Below are 22,519 nucleotides of genomic sequence, written 5' to 3'. Positions count from 1 at the left end.
CAAGGTGATGCATGTGGGAAAAAAGAACTCGAATTATAGCTACGTCATGCAAGGTTCCACATTAGGAGTTACGGACCAAGAAAGGGATCTGGGTGTCGTCATCGATAATACACTGAAACCTTCTGCTCAGTGTGCTGCTGCGGCTAGGAAAGCGAATAGAATGTTGGGTATTATTAGGAAAGGTATGGAAAACAGTGGTGAGATTGTTATAATGCCATTGTATCGCTCCATGGTGCGACTGCACCTTGAGTATTGTGTTCAATTCTGGTTGCCGCATCTCAAGAAAGATATAGTAGAATTGGAAAAGGTGCAGTGAAGGGCGACTAAAATGATAGCGGGGATGGGACGACTTCCCTATGAAGAAAGACTAAGGAGGCTAGGGCTATTCAGCTTGGAGAAGAGACGGCTGAGGGGAAACATGATAGAGGTATATAAAATAATGAGTGGAATGGAACAGGTGGATGTGAAGCGTCTGTTCACGCTTTCCAAAAATACTAGGACTAGGGGGCATGCAATGAAACTACAGTGTAATAAATTTAAAACAAATTGGAGAAAAGTTTTCTTCACCCAACGCATAATTAAACTCTGGAATTCATTGCCGGACAACGTGGTGAAGGTGGTTAGCTTAGCAGAGTTTAAAAAGGGGTTAGACGGTTTCCCAAAGAACAAGTCCATAAACCGCTACTAAATGGACTTGGGAAAAATCCACAATTCCAGGAATAACATGTATAGAATGTTTGTACGTTTGGGAAGCTCGCCAGGTGCCCTTGGCCTGGATTGGCCGCTGTCGTGGACAGGATGCTGGGCTCGATGGACCCTTGGTCTTTTCCCAGTATGGCATTACTTATGTACTTGCGGTTTAGCTACTGGTTTACATCTCTGTCTAAAACTATGGGTTTAAAGCATAGTTTTATTCCTAAGGCCTAACTGTCTTGAAAGGCACATGCTCTTTTAATATTTTATTTCCACAGTATGATCATTACTGCAAGCCCAAAATTGCTGCCTGAAATGGCTGCCGTCACTACAAGTTAAAGAAACAGCTTTTACTTGCCCAGCAACAGAAGAGAAGGGTTCTGTCTGCACAGAAATCAACTAATTGTACATTCCAGCACATCTGTGAAGTTCCATCTATCCTTCTTGCAGCAGCTTTAAGAATCCAGCCACAAAGGAAGCAGCTGAGAGTCAAGGAAGCCAGAGTTCAAATCCCTTATGCTACTCTTTATAACCTTGAGGCAATAAAGGGTTGTGACTTGTCCAAATACCAGCAAATTGTAAGCCCTCCACAGATACAGAAATACCTATAGGCATATTTTCAAAGCACTTTGGGAGGCTAAGTTCCATAGGTTTCTATGGAACTTTGGGAGGCTAAGTGCTTTGAAAATGAGCCCGCTAGTGTACCTGAAAATAACTCACCTTGAAATACTACTGAAAGGCATGATCTACATGCAAATAAATGAAAATGAGCAGCAGCAGTAAGAATACTTCAAATTGGCACCAAACTCTTAAGGTTTCCAGGCCCGAAGCACGAGTCAAAACCTGGAAGTTGGGGGGGGGGGGGGGGGGGGGGGGGGGGCACGGCACCTTCTCCGTGTGATCCAAGCGGACTTCTTACCAATGGTAGTCCACATAGCTCGCATACTTTTTTTTATTATTTTAAGTCTTTATACAAAGACAATGCTTCAACCTCCATCTCAGGTTTTTTTGGACACAGTAAGACTTCCCCTGAAGCTATAACAGCCCTCAACAAATTGTTACAGAGCAAAGAACTCAAAATTACAATCAAATCCCTTAAGATCTCTATTTAGCCCCTGGAAATGATGGTTTCTCGGTGAATTCTACAAATTTTTACGGACACAGTTAGTAAGTCACCTTTTAGAATATTACACAGAAGTGATGGAAATGGGTACTTTTTCTCTTTATAATACAGCATTTATTACCATCATTCCAAAACCAAATAAACCAAAAGAGAAGGCCGAGTCATATTGACCTCTCTTTAATTAATGTAGACCTTAAATTTTTATCTAAGATTTTGGAAAGTCGTTTGGCCGAGTACCTACCCACCTCAGTGGGTGTGGAGCAAGTGGGATTTGTACAATCTTGGCAGTCAGTGCTTAATGTTCTTAAAACCCTTTTAGCTATATCTCACTGTCAGTCTCTCAAGATCCCTGCCTTAGCTATCAGCCTGGATGCAAAAAAGGCATTTGATAAGGTTAGTTGGACCCTTTTTGTTTGAAGTCCTTTCTCTGGTTTTACACTCAATCTCACATTACGGCATTACCAATACTTACTAGTGTGCATTCCTCATGGGTGGGATCTTTTCCTTTTGTTTGGAAAGACAAACCACTGTGCTACCTGGGTATTTTAATCCCTTTTGACGCATCTACATTATACCCCCAAAATGTTCATCCTTTACTGGAAGATATTTGCTTAAAGTTACAACTGTAGAGGGCATGCCCTTTGTTTTTATGGGGTTGAATACCCTGGCTTAATATGATTTTAGCTCCCCACTAGCTCTATATTTTTCAGATGTTGTCTCTATATCAGAGATGAATGGGCACTTCATCGGATACCGCAACATTATCTCTAGCATTATCTCAACAATTTATAACAGACCTCACGAATCATGTGAACTATATGTTGCAAAGTGGAGTATTCCTGAAGGAGAAAGGAAACATTCTACTCACCCCCATACCCAAAGACGCAAAGAAGAACGCTAGTGAACTAACCAACTATAGGCCAGTAGCATCCATTCCCTTAATAACCAAACTAATGGAAGGGATGGTAACCAAACAACTCACAAACTATCTAAACAAATTTTCAATACTACAGGACTCCCAGTCAGGATTCCGGTCTAACCACAGTACGGAAATGGTACTAGTCACTCTCATGAATAAATTTAAACAAATGATTGCAAATGGCAAGAACATACTACTTCTACAATTTGATATGTCTAGCGCCTTCGACATGGTTGATCACGGAATACTACTACATATCCTCGAATACTTCGGAATTGGAGGCAACGTTCTCAATTGGTTCAAGGGATTCCTAACCACACAATCATACCAAGTGACATCTAATTCGACTACATCAGCTACATGGATACCTGAATGCGGAGTTCCACAGGGATCCCCCCTATCACTGACCTTACTCAACTTAATGATGATACCCTTGGCGAAACTACTATCAAATCAAAACCTTAACCCATACATATACGCAAGATGACGTAACGATCTACATACCATTTAAACAAGATTTAAAGGAAATTTCCAATGACATCAACCAAAGCCTACACATCATGCACACATGGGCGGATGCATTTCAGCTGAAACTCAATGCAGAAAAAACCCAGTGCCTAATACTCACCTCGTAACATAACACGAACAAATTCACCACCATTAACACACCAAAAGTGACTCTCCCAATTTCGGACATACCCTAAAAATTCTTGGAGTTACCATTGACCGACACCTAACACTTGAGAATCACGCGAAAAACCACAACCAAGAAGATGTTCCACTCAATGTAGAAGTTAAAAAGAGTAAGACCTTTCTTCCCAAGGACTGTCTTCCGCAACCTGGTACAATCAATGGTACTCAGTCACCTAGATTACTGTAATACACTATACGCTGGCTGCAAAGAGCAAATAATCAAGAAACTTCAGACAGCTCAGAATACTGCAGCTAGACTCATATTCGGCAAATCAAAATATGAAAGTGCTAAACCTCTACGAGAAAAGCTACACTGGCTCCCACTCAAAGAACGCATCAAGTTCAAAATATGCACCCTAGTTCACAAAATCATTCACGGAGACGCCCCAGCCTACATGTCAGACCTGATAGACCTACCACCCAGGAATGCTAAAAAATCATCCCGGACATTCCTTAATCTTCACTTCCCCAAATGTAAAGGCCTAAAATATAAACTAACGCATGCGTCAACCTTTTCCTACCTGAGCACACAATTCTGGAACGCGCTGCCACGCAACTTAAAAACGCTCTATGAATTAACTAATTTCCGCAAACTACTGAAGACCCATCTCTTAACAAGGCTTACCACAAAGAACAACAAATATGAACTCTTATACAAATATCCAGAAATGCCTTACAATATATGCTTGTTAAACTACTTGTATGTTTTATCATTATCATATTTACCCAAGATCCTTCTGTAATGCTAAATGTATATTTTCTTACATGTTTCTACTATTCATGATGTATTGTAAGCCACATTGAGCCTGCAAAGAGGTGGGAAAATGTGGGATACAAATGCAATAAATAAATAAATAAATAAATAAACAAACATTATCTCTAGCAGGGGAAAAAAATCTGTGTTGTAGACTCTGAAAACCCATGGAGATATGGGGTTTTCTCAATATAAGATATTTGACTATGGCTAGTGGAATGTGTCACACCAATGGCTGGTTCAGGGGACCTCAGCATTTTTCTGTTACTATTTTTGAGACTTGTTTAGTGTCCAGGGTGCATTTCAGTTTTCTGTTCCATGCTTCAGGAGGTTTTCCCCCAGGTACCTTTAAGAAATATCCTGTACTGAAAGCAGGTAGGGCAGTGTGGAAGTGGATTTGCAAATAACATTATTTCTCTACAAAGAACTCCTTATTTGCCTATCTGTGATAACCCTGATTTTTTCTCAGGTCAGGATCAAAGTGTTTTTTTCAGGTTGGGCACAAAAAGGGATTAAATATATCTTGCACATGGTGAATGATGAGGGGCAAATTAAGTCCTTTACAGAGCTCAAGCAGGAATACTCCCTCACAGATCTAGACTGTTGTCTACATGCAGCTCTGCCACTATATCAGGACTCAGTCCTGGGAAAATTTAACAGAAGATGTGCAAGAAGCTATTGCGGAACCATACACCTTGTGTTTCCAAACGCCGGTCCCTTTAACATTTAACCATAACCATCTACAAGACAATGGTGGATAATTATGCCACACTGGCTTCATTGTGGAGTATAGACCTGCAATCTTTTCTTTCACCTCAGAAGCTGCAATCTTTTGTGGTGGGTTTACCGAATTTAGTGATCACATCCCCTACCGTAAATTCGTATACAAATTTGCCCTGCGACTATACATCTCTCTGCACCTTGCCCAACTTGCAGGCATTGCATCAAGTGGAACATGCCTTTAATATCATTCTGCAGGAGCTACATTGGGTCACTGTCCTGTACTACAGCATTTCTGGAATCACATACTGTTAAGTCTTCTATGTTTCACCAGTTCTGATCTTATACAGTACACAGTGACCCTTTGTAACTTTTTGTTTTTTTATATATTTTATTTATAATTTTGCAAATTTACATCCATGTTATACATGTAAAGGATATTAGAAATAAATAATATACTGGATAACTCCAAGACAATTAAGAAAAATAAACTATAAATTATCATTCTACTTACATTGACCACAATAATGGGACAAGATACTAGGAAAAATAAATTTAAGAAGATATCCATCTTTTCATTAAACTAAGGGAGGAAAAAACACATATGCCAACTAGCTGAAATTACTAGCATATAATTCTGTTTGAAGGTTCAGGGAAAAAATACCTCCATCACCCTCCTCTTTGGAAATAACATATTTTTGCATTATCTCAGGGTCAAAAAATACATAATTAACATCATTCAAAGATACAAAACACAAGGATATTGTAATCCACCTAGTGCGAGTATTCTTGGTTTTAATGCCATGAATTCTTGCCTTTTCTGTGTTTCTTTATTTAAATCAGGAAATATTTTGAACCTTGGCTCCTAAGAATTGTGCATTCATATGTCTAAAATATAAATGAAAAATATTATTTCTATCTGGTTCCAAAACGAATGTCACTAGGAGAGTTGTACGCTGGGTTATCACCTCCAATGAACTTTCCAGGAATTCCGTGAGATCAAGTCCAGGTTGATTTCCTAGGGATTGAGATCTAATTCCAGATATATATTGAGCTCTGACAATTGGTGGATAACCCTCTGTCAGAACTCCTAAGATGTCACCAAAATACTTTTTTAACATATCTACTGCTGGAATCAATGGTGATTTAGGAAAATTGAGAAATCTTAAATTATGCCTCCTCCCTTGGTTATCAAGATACTCCAGCTTCCTAGCCAGAATTTCCCTTTCTTTAATCATTGTTCCTGTTAAGATCTGTAGTTTTTTAGTCTCATCTCCTAATAAATCAGTTTTTCTTTCATTTTCTTGTATTCTCCCAGACAAAGAATCATGTCCTTGTTTTAAATCGGAAAGTTCTATTTTCACAGAATTAGTTACCTGGCTGAGGGTTGTATTTATACCCTGAATTGCGTCCCACAGCATCTCCAAAGTTATCACAGCTGGTTTTAGTTGTCCTCCAATTCCCTTGGATGCAGCCTCCTTTTTCTGGGGAAATATAGTGTTTTCGACTCTTGTATTTCCAGTTTTTACCATTTCTGGGGTCGAGGTAGCAGCAGGGCCTCCTCCAGCTTCTCGAGAAATCACCACTTTGGAAGATGTCTCTAGTTGCGTCTCTGCTGATAGCATGCTGCTTCCGGGTCGGGGGGGGGGGGGGGGGGAGCTGTGGTTTGAGGCGGGCTTAACGAAGCCATCTCTATGCTTCGGTCCGACTGACCACCATCGGGTCCTGTCAGCGTTGGCATCTGCGTTTTCAGCGCTTGCACTCCAAATTGTTCCAGCGTCTTTTGCTGAAGGGCCGGTTTACCAGGATCGGAGGAGGGTAAACCCCTGGTCTTTCCCTTCCTCTTCCCCATAAAAGCTACAGGGAAAGAGTGCTGCTCCTTCAGGTATTTCGGCTGGAAATCAGCTCAAAAGCGCACGTCCTCTCTAATCACCATCTTGTCCCCGACCCTTTGTAACTTTCTGGATGTTAAACCGTTGATGCTCCTGTTCCTACAGGATACAAAGCCTTTCTTCGAAAGGCAGTTCTGTTGGCTCTTAAGACAAATCTTGTTAATCTGGTTGTTCTCCGCTCAAATGTGCATGGAATGCTTCAAGTACAAGACTTTTCACATGGTGCAGGTGTTCATTTCTAAGAAATCTGGGAGAATTTTTGGCCGACTTTGTCCCCACAAGCTTGTAGATATTTGCTGAATTTTAATTGTTTGTTTAGAAATACTGTGAGAAACTATTTTTGTTCTGTTGACCATGGTGAAGGGTGGGGGTGGGGGTTGGGAGGAAGGGGGAAATAAAAGAAATATGCAGCATTGATCACCGATTATTTTTCACTGTATTGGAAGTATTCAATTGTGTCATGGTAATTTGGTGTTCAATAAAAATGATTTAAAGTTTAAGGAATTGTTAAGAAAAAAAACATATAGATCAAACAAAGTACACTTGGCGGCAGTGTACTCTGCCTAATCATCTTACCAGCTCAGTGTGAAGTGAGTCAAATACTTCCTTGCATGCCTTCATGTTTAAAAGTTTGCTATTGTTTTAAAAGACTAGATTTCAGTTGGTATAAGAAACAAGCAGTGTGTGCGTATTAGCTGGAGGCCTGTAAACAATGCAATTATACATTGTGTCTGTCTAAAGTGCTTCAGCGCCTGAATTTCTTCCTACTCATTGTCCAAACTGTTTTCTTTTTCCAAGAGAAGCCACACGTCTTGATTTCACATGATGTCTGTTCTTTGACAAACATATTAGTTATTTCCCCATTTTCCAACTCCTTTTATTTCTATAGAGGCTCATTTTCAAAGCACAGACTTACAAAGTCACATACGGTTACTATGAGCCAGATTTTCAAAACACAGACTTACAAAGTTACATAGGGGCTCATTTTCAAAGCAGTTAAACATTCAAAGATACATGGGTTACTTCTGAGAAAATTAAAACGTCATGGGATAGGCGGCAATGTCCTTCTGTGGATTTGGAATTGGGTTATTGGACAGAAAATAGAAGGTAGGGTTAAATGGCCATGTTTCTCAATGGAGGAGGGTGAACCGAAAAAGTTTGGAAACCACTGCACTAAGGTGAACCCTTATGGATTTGGTCTTGAGACCAGACTCTGATAAGTGTAGAAAGTATTCAAGCAGGGTCTGTGTAGGGCAAGTAAGGGGATCTAAGGCCTTGCACTCAAACCAGATGACAAACCTCTGCCATTTAAAAGAGTAATATCGTTCCTGGAAGACAGTAAGACTCGGGAGACACCCTCCGAAAGACCCAAGAAAGTGAATTCTAGGCTCTCAACATCCAAGCTGTGAGAGCCAGAGATTGGAGGTTGGGATTTATTTTATTTGTTACATTTGTATCCCACATTTTCCCATCTTTTTGCAGGCTCAATGTGGCTTACATAGTACCATAAACGGTGTTAGCCGATTCCGGTATGAACAAGGTGATATTGAGGTACATGTATGGTAAAGACCATTGGGAGGAAACTTAGAGGGAGAGGAAGGATTAAGATATGTCCAGTTACGGTCTTTGGTTACGTTATGTGGCTGGTATCCCTTGCCAGTCAGGATTTCAGGACATCCAAAATGCAGTATGCATGAAAGAGGTCTGCATATAATAGAGGCAGTGTATGCAAATCAAGATCATGCATATTCATTGTGGATATCCTGACAATCTGACTGGCAAGGAGTATTCCAAAAACACTGATCTAAATGACAAGTCTCATGTGGAGAACACAAAGTGCTCCACACCCCAAACTAGGTTTACAGTCTTTTTCACATGGGCCTTCAGAAGGGCGGAGAGTTCCTAGTACCTGCCTGCGCTGAGAGCTGAATGAATGAGCTCTCAATGGGTAATTTGGAGATTTGAGATGCCAATTGAGGGCGTATCCGAGACAGACTATTTGAAGAACCCACCGGTCGAAAGTTATAACAGGCCACTTTTGGTGAAAAAGTTTAAGCCTCCCTCCAACCGGCAAGTCGTCCAGAACAGACACTTTTACTGCAGCTATGCTCTGCTGGAGCCAGTCAAAAGCTCTTCTCTTGCTTTGACTGGGGAACAGCAGGGGCCTTAGGCGCACACTGTTGACGTGAACGAGAGCGCTGGGGATGAGCCTGAGTAGGCTGACAAGCCGAATGATTGTACCTACAATTAGAATGTTAGTAGGGCCCGCTCCATGGCTTGCCAAAACCCTCCTAGCTGAGGAGGTAGGTGCAGAATGTACCCAGCGGCGACAGAAAAGACTGTATCGGTATGCTTGTTGATTTGGTCAGCGACCTTCTCAACCTTCTCTCCAAAAAGCTTAAACCACCGGCAAGGAGCACCTGCCAACCGCTGCTGAACAGAGTAGACGCTCATGAAGAGCTGGTAGGATCGTATATAGGAGACAAGCATTGAAGCCTGGTACATCCTCCCACAAAAAGAATCCACAGTTCTAGCTTCTCTGCCTAGGGGCAGTGAGGCATAGTCCCTAGTACTCCTGGCTCTTTTGAGAGCGGACTCCACCACCATGAACTGTGAGGTAACTGAGGCCTAACAAAACCAGGTTCACTGTGGATCTGATACTGGATGTCAATCGTCTTGGGCATGAGAGGGACTGACAGAGGCAACTCCCAGTTCCTGACGAAGACTTGCTTGAGTACCTCATGGAGAGGGGTAGTCACAGCCTCCTTAGGAAGAGATGTGTAGTCCAGGACCTCGAGCATCTTAGACCTGGGGTCATCCTCCACTTCCAAAGAAAATGGAATGGCATCAGCCATTTCCTTAACAAAAGATGGAAATGAAAGGCTCTCCAGCGGAAACCGTCTCCTTTCAGGTGGAGGGGAAGGTTCAGAGGGGATCCCATAAGACTCATATGAGGAGAAGTATCTGGGATCTTTCTCTGAATGAAAAAGGCAAGTACAAATCAAGGTAAAGGTATACACATGAGTTTATCTTGTTGGGCAGACTGGATGGACCATGCAGGTCTTTTTCTGCCGTCATCTACTATGTTACTATGTTACCCTGTGCGCGTCTCCTTAGTGTCGGACAATATCTCCCTATGGGATTGCCGAAACCGAACCTGCCTCAATGCCAAGGAACATGCCCTCAACAGTGGCATTGAGAAGCCGGTTCCCGTCTCGACTCCAGCAAAGCTTCTCCACCAACGTCGAGGGGGTATCAGCTTGGGTGGCAGTCAACACCGGGGCCGCAAGCACCGCTGGCAGCCACGCCGGGAGGTATGGCAGGCGCATGCACCCCCGATACCGATGCACACCACTGCATAAGGACATCCAGCAGCTCTGGGAGCAAGGCCCGGCTGTGCTCATCTAGGCCAGACACCAGGAAAAGCTGTGGTGCCGGTTGAGGCGCAGGCTGTAGAACTGCTGGGGTTGATGCGAGAGCAGGATCTCGGCTGCTTGGAGACAGGCACATCAGCACCTCCTGTATAGAGGGAGAGCAATCCTACCAGTGCTGACACTTCTCGGGCCGAATCCTTAGATGCCCTTGAGCTCCAGGCACCATGTGTTGAGGGTCACAGATGATGCTTCTTGGCCTTTGCCCAAAGTGTGTCACAAAGGTTCCTCGGTACTGAAGATGACGTCAAACCCTCACGTCACCTCAGGGGTAGGGTCTGACATGACGATAGATGGTCCCGGGGGGGGGGGGGGGCTGCGTAGCAGGAGGCCTCAAGACAGATGGAGACCCACTCGACAACTCACTGCTCCCAGTGTCTAAGGGTCTCGAAGCAGCCATGCTTACTGACGCTCCCAATTTTCAAGGCAATGACAGTATATAGGAGTGAAACATCAAAGCATTTCAGTGATAGTCTATATGCATGGAGACAGGAGGGGGACAATTTTCAAGGCAATGACAGTATATCTGAGTGACAGTATATCTGCTTTGATGTTTCACTCAGATATACTGTCATTGCCTTGAAAATTGTCCCCCTCCTGTCTCCATGCACATAGACTGTCACTGAAATGCTTTGATGTTTCACTCATATATACTGTTGAGGCAGCCATGGGCATAATTATATATACATAAGAAATGATATTAAAAGCTTGAAGTTTGAATTCTCTTCAGTCCTGCAGGTAAAGGAATGCAGGCTGGTTCAGATTACTAGAAGTCTAGTTTGCCGGGCTGGGTTAGAAAGGTCAGAGACAGGAATTTCTTTCACCCTGGTGAATGATGAAAGCTAGCTCAACATCTGTATATTATTAGGCATGCTGAGCAGCCTTTGTAAGCTCTGGCATGAGCCAGATATATTGTAGTTTACAAGATAGAAAATACTATTTAGAGAGAGAGGCAATAGATTAGTATTTACAAGTTTTTGATATTTAGAATATGTCTTATAAGGATGCTCATTTTAGAATATGTTTACTCTGTGTAGTTAAATGTAGAATACCTTTTTAAATCTAATGTTACTCTCTGCTGTATTTTCTAAGCAAAGACTGCAGTGAAGAGGCCAACATGTGTTTTGAGTTTTCTGTGGTCCTAGCAAGTTCTGTGTATAAGCTGATAGGTGAAAAAGGTCAGGAAAAGTCTTGATTAATTATAGGTAACTGTAGGAATAGTCCTGAAAGTATATCTGTATGCTATTAAGTAAGACTGACTTTTGACCTCTTTAATGAATGCCAGAGTCCAGTAAGCAATTTAAGCTATAGCTGAGAAATCAATCATGATGAGAATATAAGAGTTCTAGTGCCATATTGTCTGGCTTGAGGGGCCCCAGGTTAGAGGTCAGTTTGAGGAATACCAAACCTATGTAACTGATATTTCAAAAGTAATGATTGGTTGAGGCAAAGTGACCAATCTATTCCTTAACCAATTGGAGAGTAAGGGGGGGCTAGGCTAGGAGGGGGATAGAAACTGTATTTAAGTAAGAGCAGAAGCAGTTTACGTCAGAAGAAAGCTGGAAGACAACAGGAGAGACAGCAGAAGAGAAGCAGCTGAGACAGAAGCCACATGACACAAAAAGAGCTAAGAGAAGAGAAGAGAGCTAGAACTGATGTCCTACTGTGTTTGCTGGCAAATAAAGAAGATTTCTCTCTCATACTGGTGTGTGCTGTCTGACTCCTGAAGTATCACAAATTCCTATCTCAATTCCTGCAACAATTCTTGGTGGCAGCGGTGGGATGAATCCTGCATTAATCCCAGCACCCAACTGACTGGAGAACATTCGCCGGGTATGTATTTTGTATTCTGTATTATAATTCTAGCTAGAAAGTTGTAAACCAGCCCCCTCAAAAATTGAGGGAAGGAGAGCCTGATCAACTCTCAGCGAAGGCCCTAGTACCTTCTAGTCGCGGGGACTAGAAGCGAAAACGCTTGAGCTTATCTGTATCTGAGAAATCTGAAATTGTTGGGTGGGATTTTCTGTATGGAATGTGTGATGCGTGAATGATTAAATGAGTGCGGACTTCTTATAGCTGCGTTTTCAATTAACGCGAGTTCAATTGGCCAGCGACAGAAGGAAGCGATTGTTGTTTGTTCTACCCTTTTGTTTCCGGATCTGCGGACCCCTTACCGCAAATCCAAAAACTCCCTCCCTTTTGTGTGTTGTAACTGTAAGCATTATGGGTGGGACATCATCTAGACAAATTGCTACCCCCCTAGATTGTATGCTTAAGAATTTTAAAAAAGGATTTTTAATTAATGACTATGGACAGACTTTAAGCTCAAGTACTCTAAGAACCTTGTGTGAAGTTGAGTGGCCATCTATGGGAGTGGGGTGGCCCCCTAGTGGCAGCTTAGATATTGAAGTAATCCAGAAGGTCTACAGCATAGTTGTAGGAGAACCAGAATATTCTGAACAACTCCCTTATATAGATTCCTGGGATAGCCTTGTGACTGACCCTCCCTCTTGGTTGAAAACTTATATGGGATCCCCAGTAAAATTCATGTTAGGCCGTGCTCAAAGAAAGATTAGAAAATCTAAACTAGAAGAGGGAAAGAGCCCCAGGAAGCCTACCACCCAATCGGTGGCTTCCGCCCCTACCCTGTCCGAGAAACCCATACTCTCTGATGACCCCTCAGACCTTGAGCCACCACCTTATGGCCCATTGTTGGGGTTCCGTGCCACCCCTAGAGATCCACGCCGCCCAGCCCAAGCCTCTCCAGCACAGGCTTCTCCGGATAGTTCTTCCCCTCCTGTGCAAAACCTGCCACACCCTAGGTTGGACTTTTCACCCAGTCTCTACCCTCCTCTGCCACATCCTCTCCTGTTAACCTCCGAAGACCCACTTTGGGCTCCACTCCCTGACTCCTCAACTCCTGACAGCCCAGCCTCTCCCTCTAGTACCCCTACCCACTCATCAGGGGCCCGGCATCCCTTTCAATGGACTGACTCACCTGTGACCACCTCTCAGTCTATGAGTACCCCTCCCCATCCCTCAGGATTTCAACCTACCTCCACTGAATGGGTTAGACCTGCTGCAATTACTTTTGAGCATGATAGGAGGGTAGCTCCTAGCTCTACCTCAAGTTCCATTCCTACCTCCTCGAGAGTTCTGCCACTTCGTCAGGTAACTACCACTCGACCGGATCCTAATAATCAGGGTCAGGTTATACAGGCACAGGCCTACCAGTATGTACCCTTCACAACCACCGATCTCCTGAATTGGAAGACGCATTACCCCTCTTATACTGAAAAGCCTCAGGCAGTGGTGGACCTAGTGACTAGCATTATGGCCACCCATAACCCCACCTGGACTGATTGTCAACAACTTCTCCTGACCCTCTTCACAACTGAGGAGAGGCGGAAGATTTTGCAAAATGCTGAGGCCATCACGCGAGAGCGTGTCCCCGGGGGGACACAGGACCCAGAGGGGTGGGTTAGAGCTCGGTTTCCTCGCGCAGCTCCAGATTGGGATCCAAATGATGGGCAGCACTATGAACTGTTGTCTGGCTATTGCCGGGACTTACTGGAAGGTATGAGGAAAGGCATAAAGAGGCCCATTAATCTGGCAAAGGTCTCTGAAATTCTCCAAGGGGCAACTGAATCCCCTGGGGCCTTTCTAGAGCGACTAATTGAAGCCTACAGAACATACACCCCATTTGACCCTGAAGCCCAAGAAAACCAGAGAATAGTGAATAGTGCATTGGTGGCCCAGAGTATGCCAGATATCCGGAAGAAGTTGCAGCGTCAGGAGGGATTCGCAGGGATGAATACCACCCAGCTAATTGAGATCGCAACCAAGGTTTTCATTAATAGAGATCAGGAGGTGCGCCGAGAGGCTGACCGGAAGATGCAGAAGAAGGCCGACCTTTTAGCGGCAGCCATTACTAATTCCACCCTTAACCGAGGTCGACCTCTAGCTAATGGGAAGCCAAAGTGGGACCCCGGACCACCAGCCAGGCCCCGAGATTCCTTCAATCAATCCCGGCCAAGGGGGGAGAATCCCAGACCAAGATTGGAGAGGGATCAGTGTGCCTATTGTAAGGAAAGAGGGCACTGGAAAGATGAATGCCCCCAGAGGCGCCAGGGACTGAGAAGGGGACCAGGAGATCGAGGAAGCCGAGGCCGAGTTCGAGAGGGAAGATATGAGCCTCCTGAATCTGACATCATCGGGATAGCCGAGATGGCAGAATGGGATGAATAGGACAGACCGGGTTCCTACAAACTGGGCTCCCAGGAACCTATGGTCAAGTTAACTATAGGGAGCCGCTCAATTCCATTCATGATTGATACAGGAGCTGAACATTCTGTTGTGACGGAGCGATTAGCGCCTGTGTCTGGAAAAACTGTCCGAGTGGTGGGTGCCACGGGGGTGCAGAACCGGAGGCCCTTTCTGACAACCCGTAGATGCCAATTAGGCTCACACATAGTCACTCATGAATTCCTGTATATGCCAGACTGTCCAATCCCTTTGTTAGGTCGAGACCTGCTGTCCAAGCTTAGGGCCCAAATTTCCTTTGACTCTGATGGCCAGACTTCAGTCTACTTTCGGCCCCCAGCATCCAGCCCTAAGGGTATATTGAGTTTCTGCTGCCCCCTTGAGGAAGAATGGCGGCTGCATCAGTCACATAGCCAAGTTGACCTACCCCTGGCAGACAGCTTTCAGGTTAGTGGGGTATGGGCAGAAGATAATCCCCCAGGGTTGGCCCGAAATATTCCTCCTGTACATGTAGATTTACTTCCAAGTGCCCGGCCAATCCATCTTCGTCAATACCCAATTCCCAGAAAGGCTCTGGAAGGGATTCAAGCACATCTGAATCGTCTGTTATCCCATGGAATTATTCGACCTTGCCAGTCTCCATGGAATACGCCATTGTTGCCAGTTCAGAAGCCAGGGACTGAGGACTACCGGCCAGTCCAAGACTTACGAGTGGTTAACAAATCCACTATTTCATTACACCCTGTAGTGCCTAATCCATATGTCCTGCTAGGATTGATACCTTCTGGAGCTACCCATTTCACAACACTAGATTTAAAAGATGCCTTCTTTTGTATTCGGGTGGCCCCAGCCAGTCAATTGCTTTTTGCCTTTCAATGGGAAAACCCAGTAACAGGAAGGAAGCTTCAGTATACATGGACTCGCCTGCCACAGGGGTTCAAGAACTCCCCCACCATTTTTGGGACTGCCCTAGGGCAAGACCTTAAGACTTTTAAATCTGAGCCTTCCAGGCGAGTTTTACTCCAGTATGTAGATGACCTCCTGATTGCAGCAGTGACCCAGGAAGAGTGTTTTGAGGCTACTAGAGAATTGCTGGAGCTACTCTTGGATGCAGGCTATAAGGTCTCACGCTCAAAGGCCCAACTCTGTCAGTCAGAAGTGAAGTATTTGGGCTTTTGCATTTCCCAGGGAAGTCGGAGACTGGATGCTAGTAGGAAGCAAGCGGTAGCTGCAATTCCCCAACCCAAGTCCAGAAGGGAAGTTAGGGAATTTCTGGGAGCAGCCGGATTCTGCAGAATTTGGATTCCAAATTTTGCACTGATGGCGAAACCCCTTTACCAAGCCACAAAGGGGGGTGAAAAGGAACCATTTGAATGGGGACCTACTGCTCAACAATCCTTCATTGCCATAAAGAAAGCCCTACTCCAAGCCCCTGCGTTGGGCCTTCCTGATGTGGAGAAACCTTTCTCACTGTATGTCCACGAGAGACAGGGGGTTGCTCTGGGTGTGCTGACCCAGATGATGGGATCCTGGCAGAGGCCTGTTGCATACCTGTCTAAACAGCTGGATGGAGTGGCTAAAGGATGGCCAGCCTGTATGAGGGCCATTGCAGCAACAGCCTTACTGGTCCAGGAAGCTGATAAGCTGACCTTGGGGCAAGAACTGGTTGTTAAAGTCCCCCACGCAGTTCTTACCCTCATGGAGTATAAGGGCAACCACTGGTTTACAAATAACCGCATGGTTAAGTACCAAGCCAGTTTGTGTGAGAATCCACGGATACACCTGGAAACAGTGGCTACATTTAATCCTGCCACTCTTTTGCCAGCATCTGAGGGACCACCAGATCATGACTGTATCCAAACTATGGATGAAGTGTACTCCAGTCGACCAGATCTTAAAGATGTTCCGTGGAGGGACCCAGATGTAATTTATTTCACAGATGGAAGCAGTTATGTGGAGAACTCCAAGCGATTGGCAGGCTATGCTGTGGTGACAGAGGACAAGGTGATAGAAGCGAGAGCCCTGCCCCAAGGAACTTCAGCCCAGAAAGCAGAACTTGTGGCCCTCATACGAGCCCTGGAGCTAGCAGCAGGACTAGTGACCAACATTTATACTGATTCCAAGTATGCCTTCACAACTCTACATGCTCATGGAGCTTTGTATAAGGAAAAGGGACTCATAAATGCCGCAGGCCAACCTGTTAAGTATGGACCTGAAATACTTCAGCTGCTAGAGGCTGTGTGGGCCCCTAAGAAGGTAGCTGTTATTCACTGTAGCGGACACCAAAGAATAGATACTCCAGTGGCCCGAGGGAACCGCCATGCTGATCGGGTGGCCAAAGAAGCTGCTCGAGGACCCCCAGCAAGTACTGTGACTCCCCTGTTCCAAATCCGACTGCAAGAATGGACACCTATGTATACCCAAATGGAAGAGAAATGGGCTCAAGAAGAAGGTGCAGTAAGGAGACCTGATGGCTGGTTACATCTCCCTGATACCAGAGTTCTGGTGCCACGCCATCTAGCTTGGCCTGTAGTGTCTCAAGCTCATGACCTATCACACTTAGGGAAAACAGCACTAGCCCGCCTACTCAATCGAGTAGTGGTGCTGGAAGGATTGGATAGTCTGGTTGCCACTGCCTCTGCCCGATGTACTCTCTGTGCCCAGAATAATGCTCGTCAGGGACCCCGTATTCCACCAGGAGTTCAGTCTAGAGGACTAACACCCTTTGAGTCCCTAGTTATAGACTTCACAGAAATGCCCAGGAGTGGTAGGTTCCGATACCTCTTAGTTATGGTTTGTACCTTTTCTGGGTGGGTGGAAGCATATCCTACAGTCACTGAGAAAGCCACAGAAGTAGCTCGAGCTCTCCTTAGGGATGTCATCCCCAGGTATGGACTGCCCCTTGCCATAGGTTCAGATAATGGTCCCGCCTTTGTTGAAGCTACACTTCAGGCCCTGTCCCGCGCATTGCGCATTACCTGGAAATTGCATTGTGCCTATCGTCCCCAGAGTTCAGGGCAGGTTGAGCGGGCAAACAGAACCTTGAAAAATAGCCTAGCAAAGATTTGTCAGGAAACCCAATTGAAATGGCCACAGGCATTGCCACTAGCCCTCTTCCGCCTCCGATGCACCCCAACTAAAGGAACAGCCCTCTCTCCCTTTGAAATTGTGTATGGGAAGCCCCCAGCCATTTTGCAGGGAATTAAGGGAGACATAGGGACTTTAGGGTCTGCCCAGGTGCAGGAGCAGGTAGCCCTCCTGGGTAAGATAATTTCTGAGCTTCAGTCTTATGTGAGAGAAATAAACCCTGTCCCCTTCCAGGCTCAGGTACATTCCTTCCTGCCAGGGGATAGAGTTTGGGTGAAAGACTGGAGGCTCCAGCCTTTGGGGCCCCGATGGAAAGGACCTTTTACTGTTTTGCTTTCTACCCCTACAGCTGTGAAGGTCGCAGGGATAACTCCATGGGTCCATTGGTCTCGAATTAAGTCTGCTGATCAGACTGAGCCCAGAACGGATCAGACGGAGCCTAGACAGTGGAGAGCAGAAAATGATCCAGCGGAGCCATTGAAGTTGCGCTTGACCCGAACCAAAGAATCTACTAGCTGAAAAGAAGGGTCAACTGCATACTGCAGGAGCGGCTGAACTTCGGCTTCATACTGAGACTCTTTCTTGCCCAGATTCTGGCTTTCTTGGAATTTGAGAGCTTGATCCTTATCAGTTGAGGGTCTATCCCAACTGGTATAAGAACTCAAAGACTGAGAACATTATATTAGAGTAATCTGTGATTAGCACAGACTGTTGAAATATTATTGCTTAATTAGTTTGCTGTATTTGTTTTAGATTAGGAAGAAAGAAAATGTTAGTAGTTTGGATGCTTTTGTTGTTTTCTACTCCTTGCCTCCTTGTTCCTAATACCCCAACTCGCTCCAACCTTTGGTTACACTCTGTCCAGGAACTAATTAGCCAGGCAAAGATTACTTCCCCTTGTATTGTGTGTTCCCGATTTTCTCCTTATACTACAGATGTCCCAGCTGTACCTGTCCCTGTGCAGCTCCCAGCTCTTATACCTCCCTATTTTTCGAGTTCAGGCCCTTGGAGCCAGGATTATACTTGGTGGTCCTTTTATAATGCTACTTCCCCCTCTGAATCTTCTTTAAGGCCAGTTTTTACGTCTCCCTATCCAGCTTCTGGAGTGTTTTGTTTAACAAGAAACATCTCAACTGTTCTTCCCATTCCCTGTAACTATACTAATGTTCTTCCAGAAAAAGGAGAATCTGTGTGGGTAGTTTCTCCAGGTACTCCTATGTGCCCTACTACCGTACCTGCAGATTATGACCCAGGTGATTATCTGGCTCCTAAGCGTACCACTGAGAGGACTATAGCATCCAAGCTTATTTTCTACTTTCATAAGTCCCCGGGGTATGAAGGGTTACTAACAAATGAGCAGCCTGTCACAATTGGGGATTGGCACCTATGGTGTGCAAAGTCTCCATTTCGTCTTCGTTCCCCCTGGGATAGGGGCTCGCATTATGGGCACCCTAAGTACCTTGTCCAGCCTGAGCCAACATTTATTGGGAACTTTCCTCACCCTCTCCTTGGTCATTACTGGCTCTGTGATAATGTCCTCCACATGATTCTTCCCCCTACATATGATTTTTGTGTATTGGTAACCTTGAATTATTTTCCTAAAGTTATTCCTCTTAAGCCACCATCCCCGCACCGTTCTAAGCGAGAGGCTTTGTCCTTACCCTCCTCCGTTGCCACAGAGGATGAGGCGATTGAATTAGCCCTCCAGTATATTAATTCTACTTATCCTCTGACTAAAAAGAGACTTGTAGCCCTTTCTGCCACGGCCTGGATTCCAATTGGGGGCCCGGTAGCGGGTATTACTGAACTAGGTATGGCTACTCGGAGACTTCAGTCCCTACTTCATGTTTTAGTTCATGAGCTGAACGTGGTAGTCAATGCATTGCAGGATCAAATTAATGAATTAAGTATAGTTTCTCGGTATAATCGTATGGGTCTTGACTACCTCTTTGCAGCCCAGGGTGGTCTCTGCACAGTGTTAAATTCTTCAGAGTGCTGTACTATTGTCATAAATAGGACGCATGTAGTTAGGCATGCCATGGATAAAGTCCTACAGTTGGCTAGCCTTAATGTGGAGGATTACCGAGGAGGATTAGACCTTACCTCCTGGTGGTGGTCATTGACCTCCTGGATACGTCCCTTGTTCATTTCCCTAATAGTCTTAGTTTTAGCAGGGTTGTTGTTTTGTTTCTTGGCCTCATGTGCTTCGGCAGTATGCCGTCGGACCTTAACAAGTAAGGTAATGGTGATTCACAAGTCTATTCCTAGTTAGGATCACTATAATCTCCAGAGTTTGAGATGTGAGACTTATCTCTGCATAAGCTGATTTTAGTCTCAAAGGGGGGAATGAGGCAGCCATGGGCATAATTATATATACATAAGAAATGATATTAAAAGCTTGAAGTTTGAATTCTCTTCAGTCCTGCAGGTAAAGGAATGCAGGCTGGTTCAGATTACTAGAAGTCTAGTTTGCCGGGCTGGGTTAGAAAGGTCAGAGACAGGAATTTCTTTCACCCTGGTGAATGATGAAAGCTAGCTCAACATCTGTATATTATTAGGCATGCTGAGCAGCCTTTGTAAGCTCTGGCATGAGCCAGATATATTGTAGTTTACAAGATAGAAAATACTATTTAGAGAGAGAGGCAATAGATTAGTATTTACAAGTTTTTGATATTTAGAATATGTCTTATAAGGATGCTCATTTTAGAATATGTTTACTCTGTGTAGTTAAATGTAGAATACCTTTTTAAATCTAATGTTACTCTCTGCTGTATTTTCTAAGCAAAGACTGCAGTGAAGAGGCCAACATGTGTTTTGAGTTTTCTGTGGTCCTAGCAAGTTCTGTGTATAAGCTGATAGGTGAAAAAGGTCAGGAAAAGTCTTGATTAATTATAGGTAACTGTAGGAATAGTCCTGAAAGTATATCTGTATGCTATTAAGTAAGACTGACTTTTGACCTCTTTAATGAATGCCAGAGTCCAGTAAGCAATTTAAGCTATAGCTGAGAAATCAATCATGATGAGAATATAAGAGTTCTAGTGCCATATTGTCTGGCTTGAGGGGCCCCAGGTTAGAGGTCAGTTTGAGGAATACCAAACCTATGTAACTGATATTTCAAAAGTAATGATTGGTTGAGGCAAAGTGACCAATCTATTCCTTAACCAATTGGAGAGTAAGGGGGGGCTAGGCTAGGAGGGGGATAGAAACTGTATTTAAGTAAGAGCAGAAGCAGTTTACGTCAGAAGAAAGCTGGAAGACAACAGGAGAGACAGCAGAAGAGAAGCAGCTGAGACAGAAGCCACATGACACAAAAAGAGCTAAGAGAAGAGAAGAGAGCTAGAACTGATGTCCTACTGTGTTTGCTGGCAAATAAAGAAGATTTCTCTCTCATACTGGTGTGTGCTGTCTGACTCCTGAAGTATCACAAATTCCTATCTCAATTCCTGCAACACTGTCATCTACAAACATTTGCTTATTTCCGATCTGACGAAGCAGGGCAACCTTTGAAAGCTAATCAAGAAATGTATTAAGCTATGTCCAAAAAAAAAAAAGGTATCATCTTATTTTCTTTTCCATGTTTATTTCTATTGATTAGCCCAAAAGTAAGATTCTTACATTCAGCTGAATGCAGATACATAAGTTTAAACACTTTGTCTGCTACTACCCCCACCCACTCCAAACCAAAAACTTCACCCCCTTGTTTTCATTCCATCATAGAAATCAAACAAAATAAAACATGGAAAAGAAAATATGATACCTTTTTTATTGGACATAACTTAATACATTTCATCATACAAAGAGGACCAACCGCGCAGAGCAAAGCGATCAGTCTCGACACTCACCGGCAAGCACTTTCCTCCACAGCCGCCATTATAATACCACAAACGCAACGTCTCTCGAGTCGTATCGGTCTCGCGCGCCGCCATTCAAATTAAGATCACCTGACCACACACTCCTGCTTAGTTAGCCAGCCTCCTTGTTACCCACCCCCCTGACTATATTCTTCCGTCCTGGCCGTGGTGTCCCACTTAAATGTGTCCTCCCCGGGACGCATCATAGGGGGGAAACTAAGATTCTCGCTCCCGGTTGTGAGTGGTTTCTTACTTAGTAGCACTCTACTACTTGTTGTTGTTGCTTCTTCGGTTTGCTGCGGAATAGACTATGATCCAGGTTCGGCCTCTAGTAACGCAGAGAAGGTACAGAAAGAAAGGCTTTTGAGAGTAGCTTGACTCCCGACTTTCCTGAAATGGGAGTCCGTGTGTGCTGTGGTAAAACGAGCTTTTCCGGCTGACTAAAGCTTTGTACACGTGGTTCCTGCAGAGAACAGAGTCTTCCTTCAGCCACTCAGTTAATGCAGCAGATTCCTAGCACCAGGTAAGATCGTGACATATAAGAACTTCCCTGCTTCTGCTTGTAAGTCTACTGGTAGCTCTGTCTGTGGTATCTGCAGGGACGGTGTAAAAGCTACATCTCCTGGACCTGGTAGGTACTACCTAAGACTGGAGTGCTTCTTTGTTTTGACGGGCACTGCAGACATGCTAACTTGGGGTGGGGGTGTCGCAGAGGAAGACGACAACGCCATGCTTTAGATGATGGGTGGGAGTAGGTTGAAGACACTTTCTGCAGAAGGCATTCATGACAGGAAGGAGAGATAATGCAACAAAGCTTGAAGCGATGGGATGGGATGGGATGGGATGGGATGGGGGGGGGGGGGGGGGCAGGAAAATGCTTAGGCTATGGCAGTAGAACGGAAAGAAGTAACACTTTGGCGTTCGGCCCAAGGACGTTAGTTTGAGGAGATGGCATTGAGCCTACGTAGCTCGTTATGTGGGCTGAAGCTAGTATGTGGAGCTTGCTGTTAGTAGGTGGATCTTCCTATTGAAATAGCAAAAGATTATTATAAATAAGGGACTGTCTATGCATGTTCCATCTGCAAATAAAGCT

General features: G+C 44.5%; 1 protein-coding gene across 2 annotated transcripts in view; it reads right to left on the bottom strand.

The window, feature by feature from the left end:
* Nucleotides 1-21,706, bottom strand: part of LOC115463448 — a 102,661-nt gene extending 80,955 nt beyond the window's left edge. The window contains exon 1 of one of the 2 annotated variants that reach the window (XM_030193949.1): nt 21,680-21,706. Coding sequence is in view for 1 of the 2 variants with exons in the window: in XM_030193948.1 (XP_030049808.1) it covers nt 21,418-21,446 (29 nt within the window). In the remaining variant the exon portion in view is untranslated. Of the gene's footprint in view, nt 1-21,417; nt 21,545-21,679 lie in introns of those variants that run through there. The other variant, XM_030193948.1, reaches the window with a different exon arrangement.
* Between the last annotated feature and the right edge of the window lie 813 nt (nt 21,707-22,519).

This window comes from Microcaecilia unicolor, chromosome 2 (genome assembly GCF_901765095.1).
Source record: "Microcaecilia unicolor chromosome 2, aMicUni1.1, whole genome shotgun sequence".
Classification (NCBI taxonomy): Eukaryota; Metazoa; Chordata; class Amphibia; order Gymnophiona; family Siphonopidae; genus Microcaecilia; species Microcaecilia unicolor.
The sequence above is the reverse complement of the archived record's forward strand: the minus strand, read 5'-3'. Positions and strand labels throughout refer to the sequence as shown.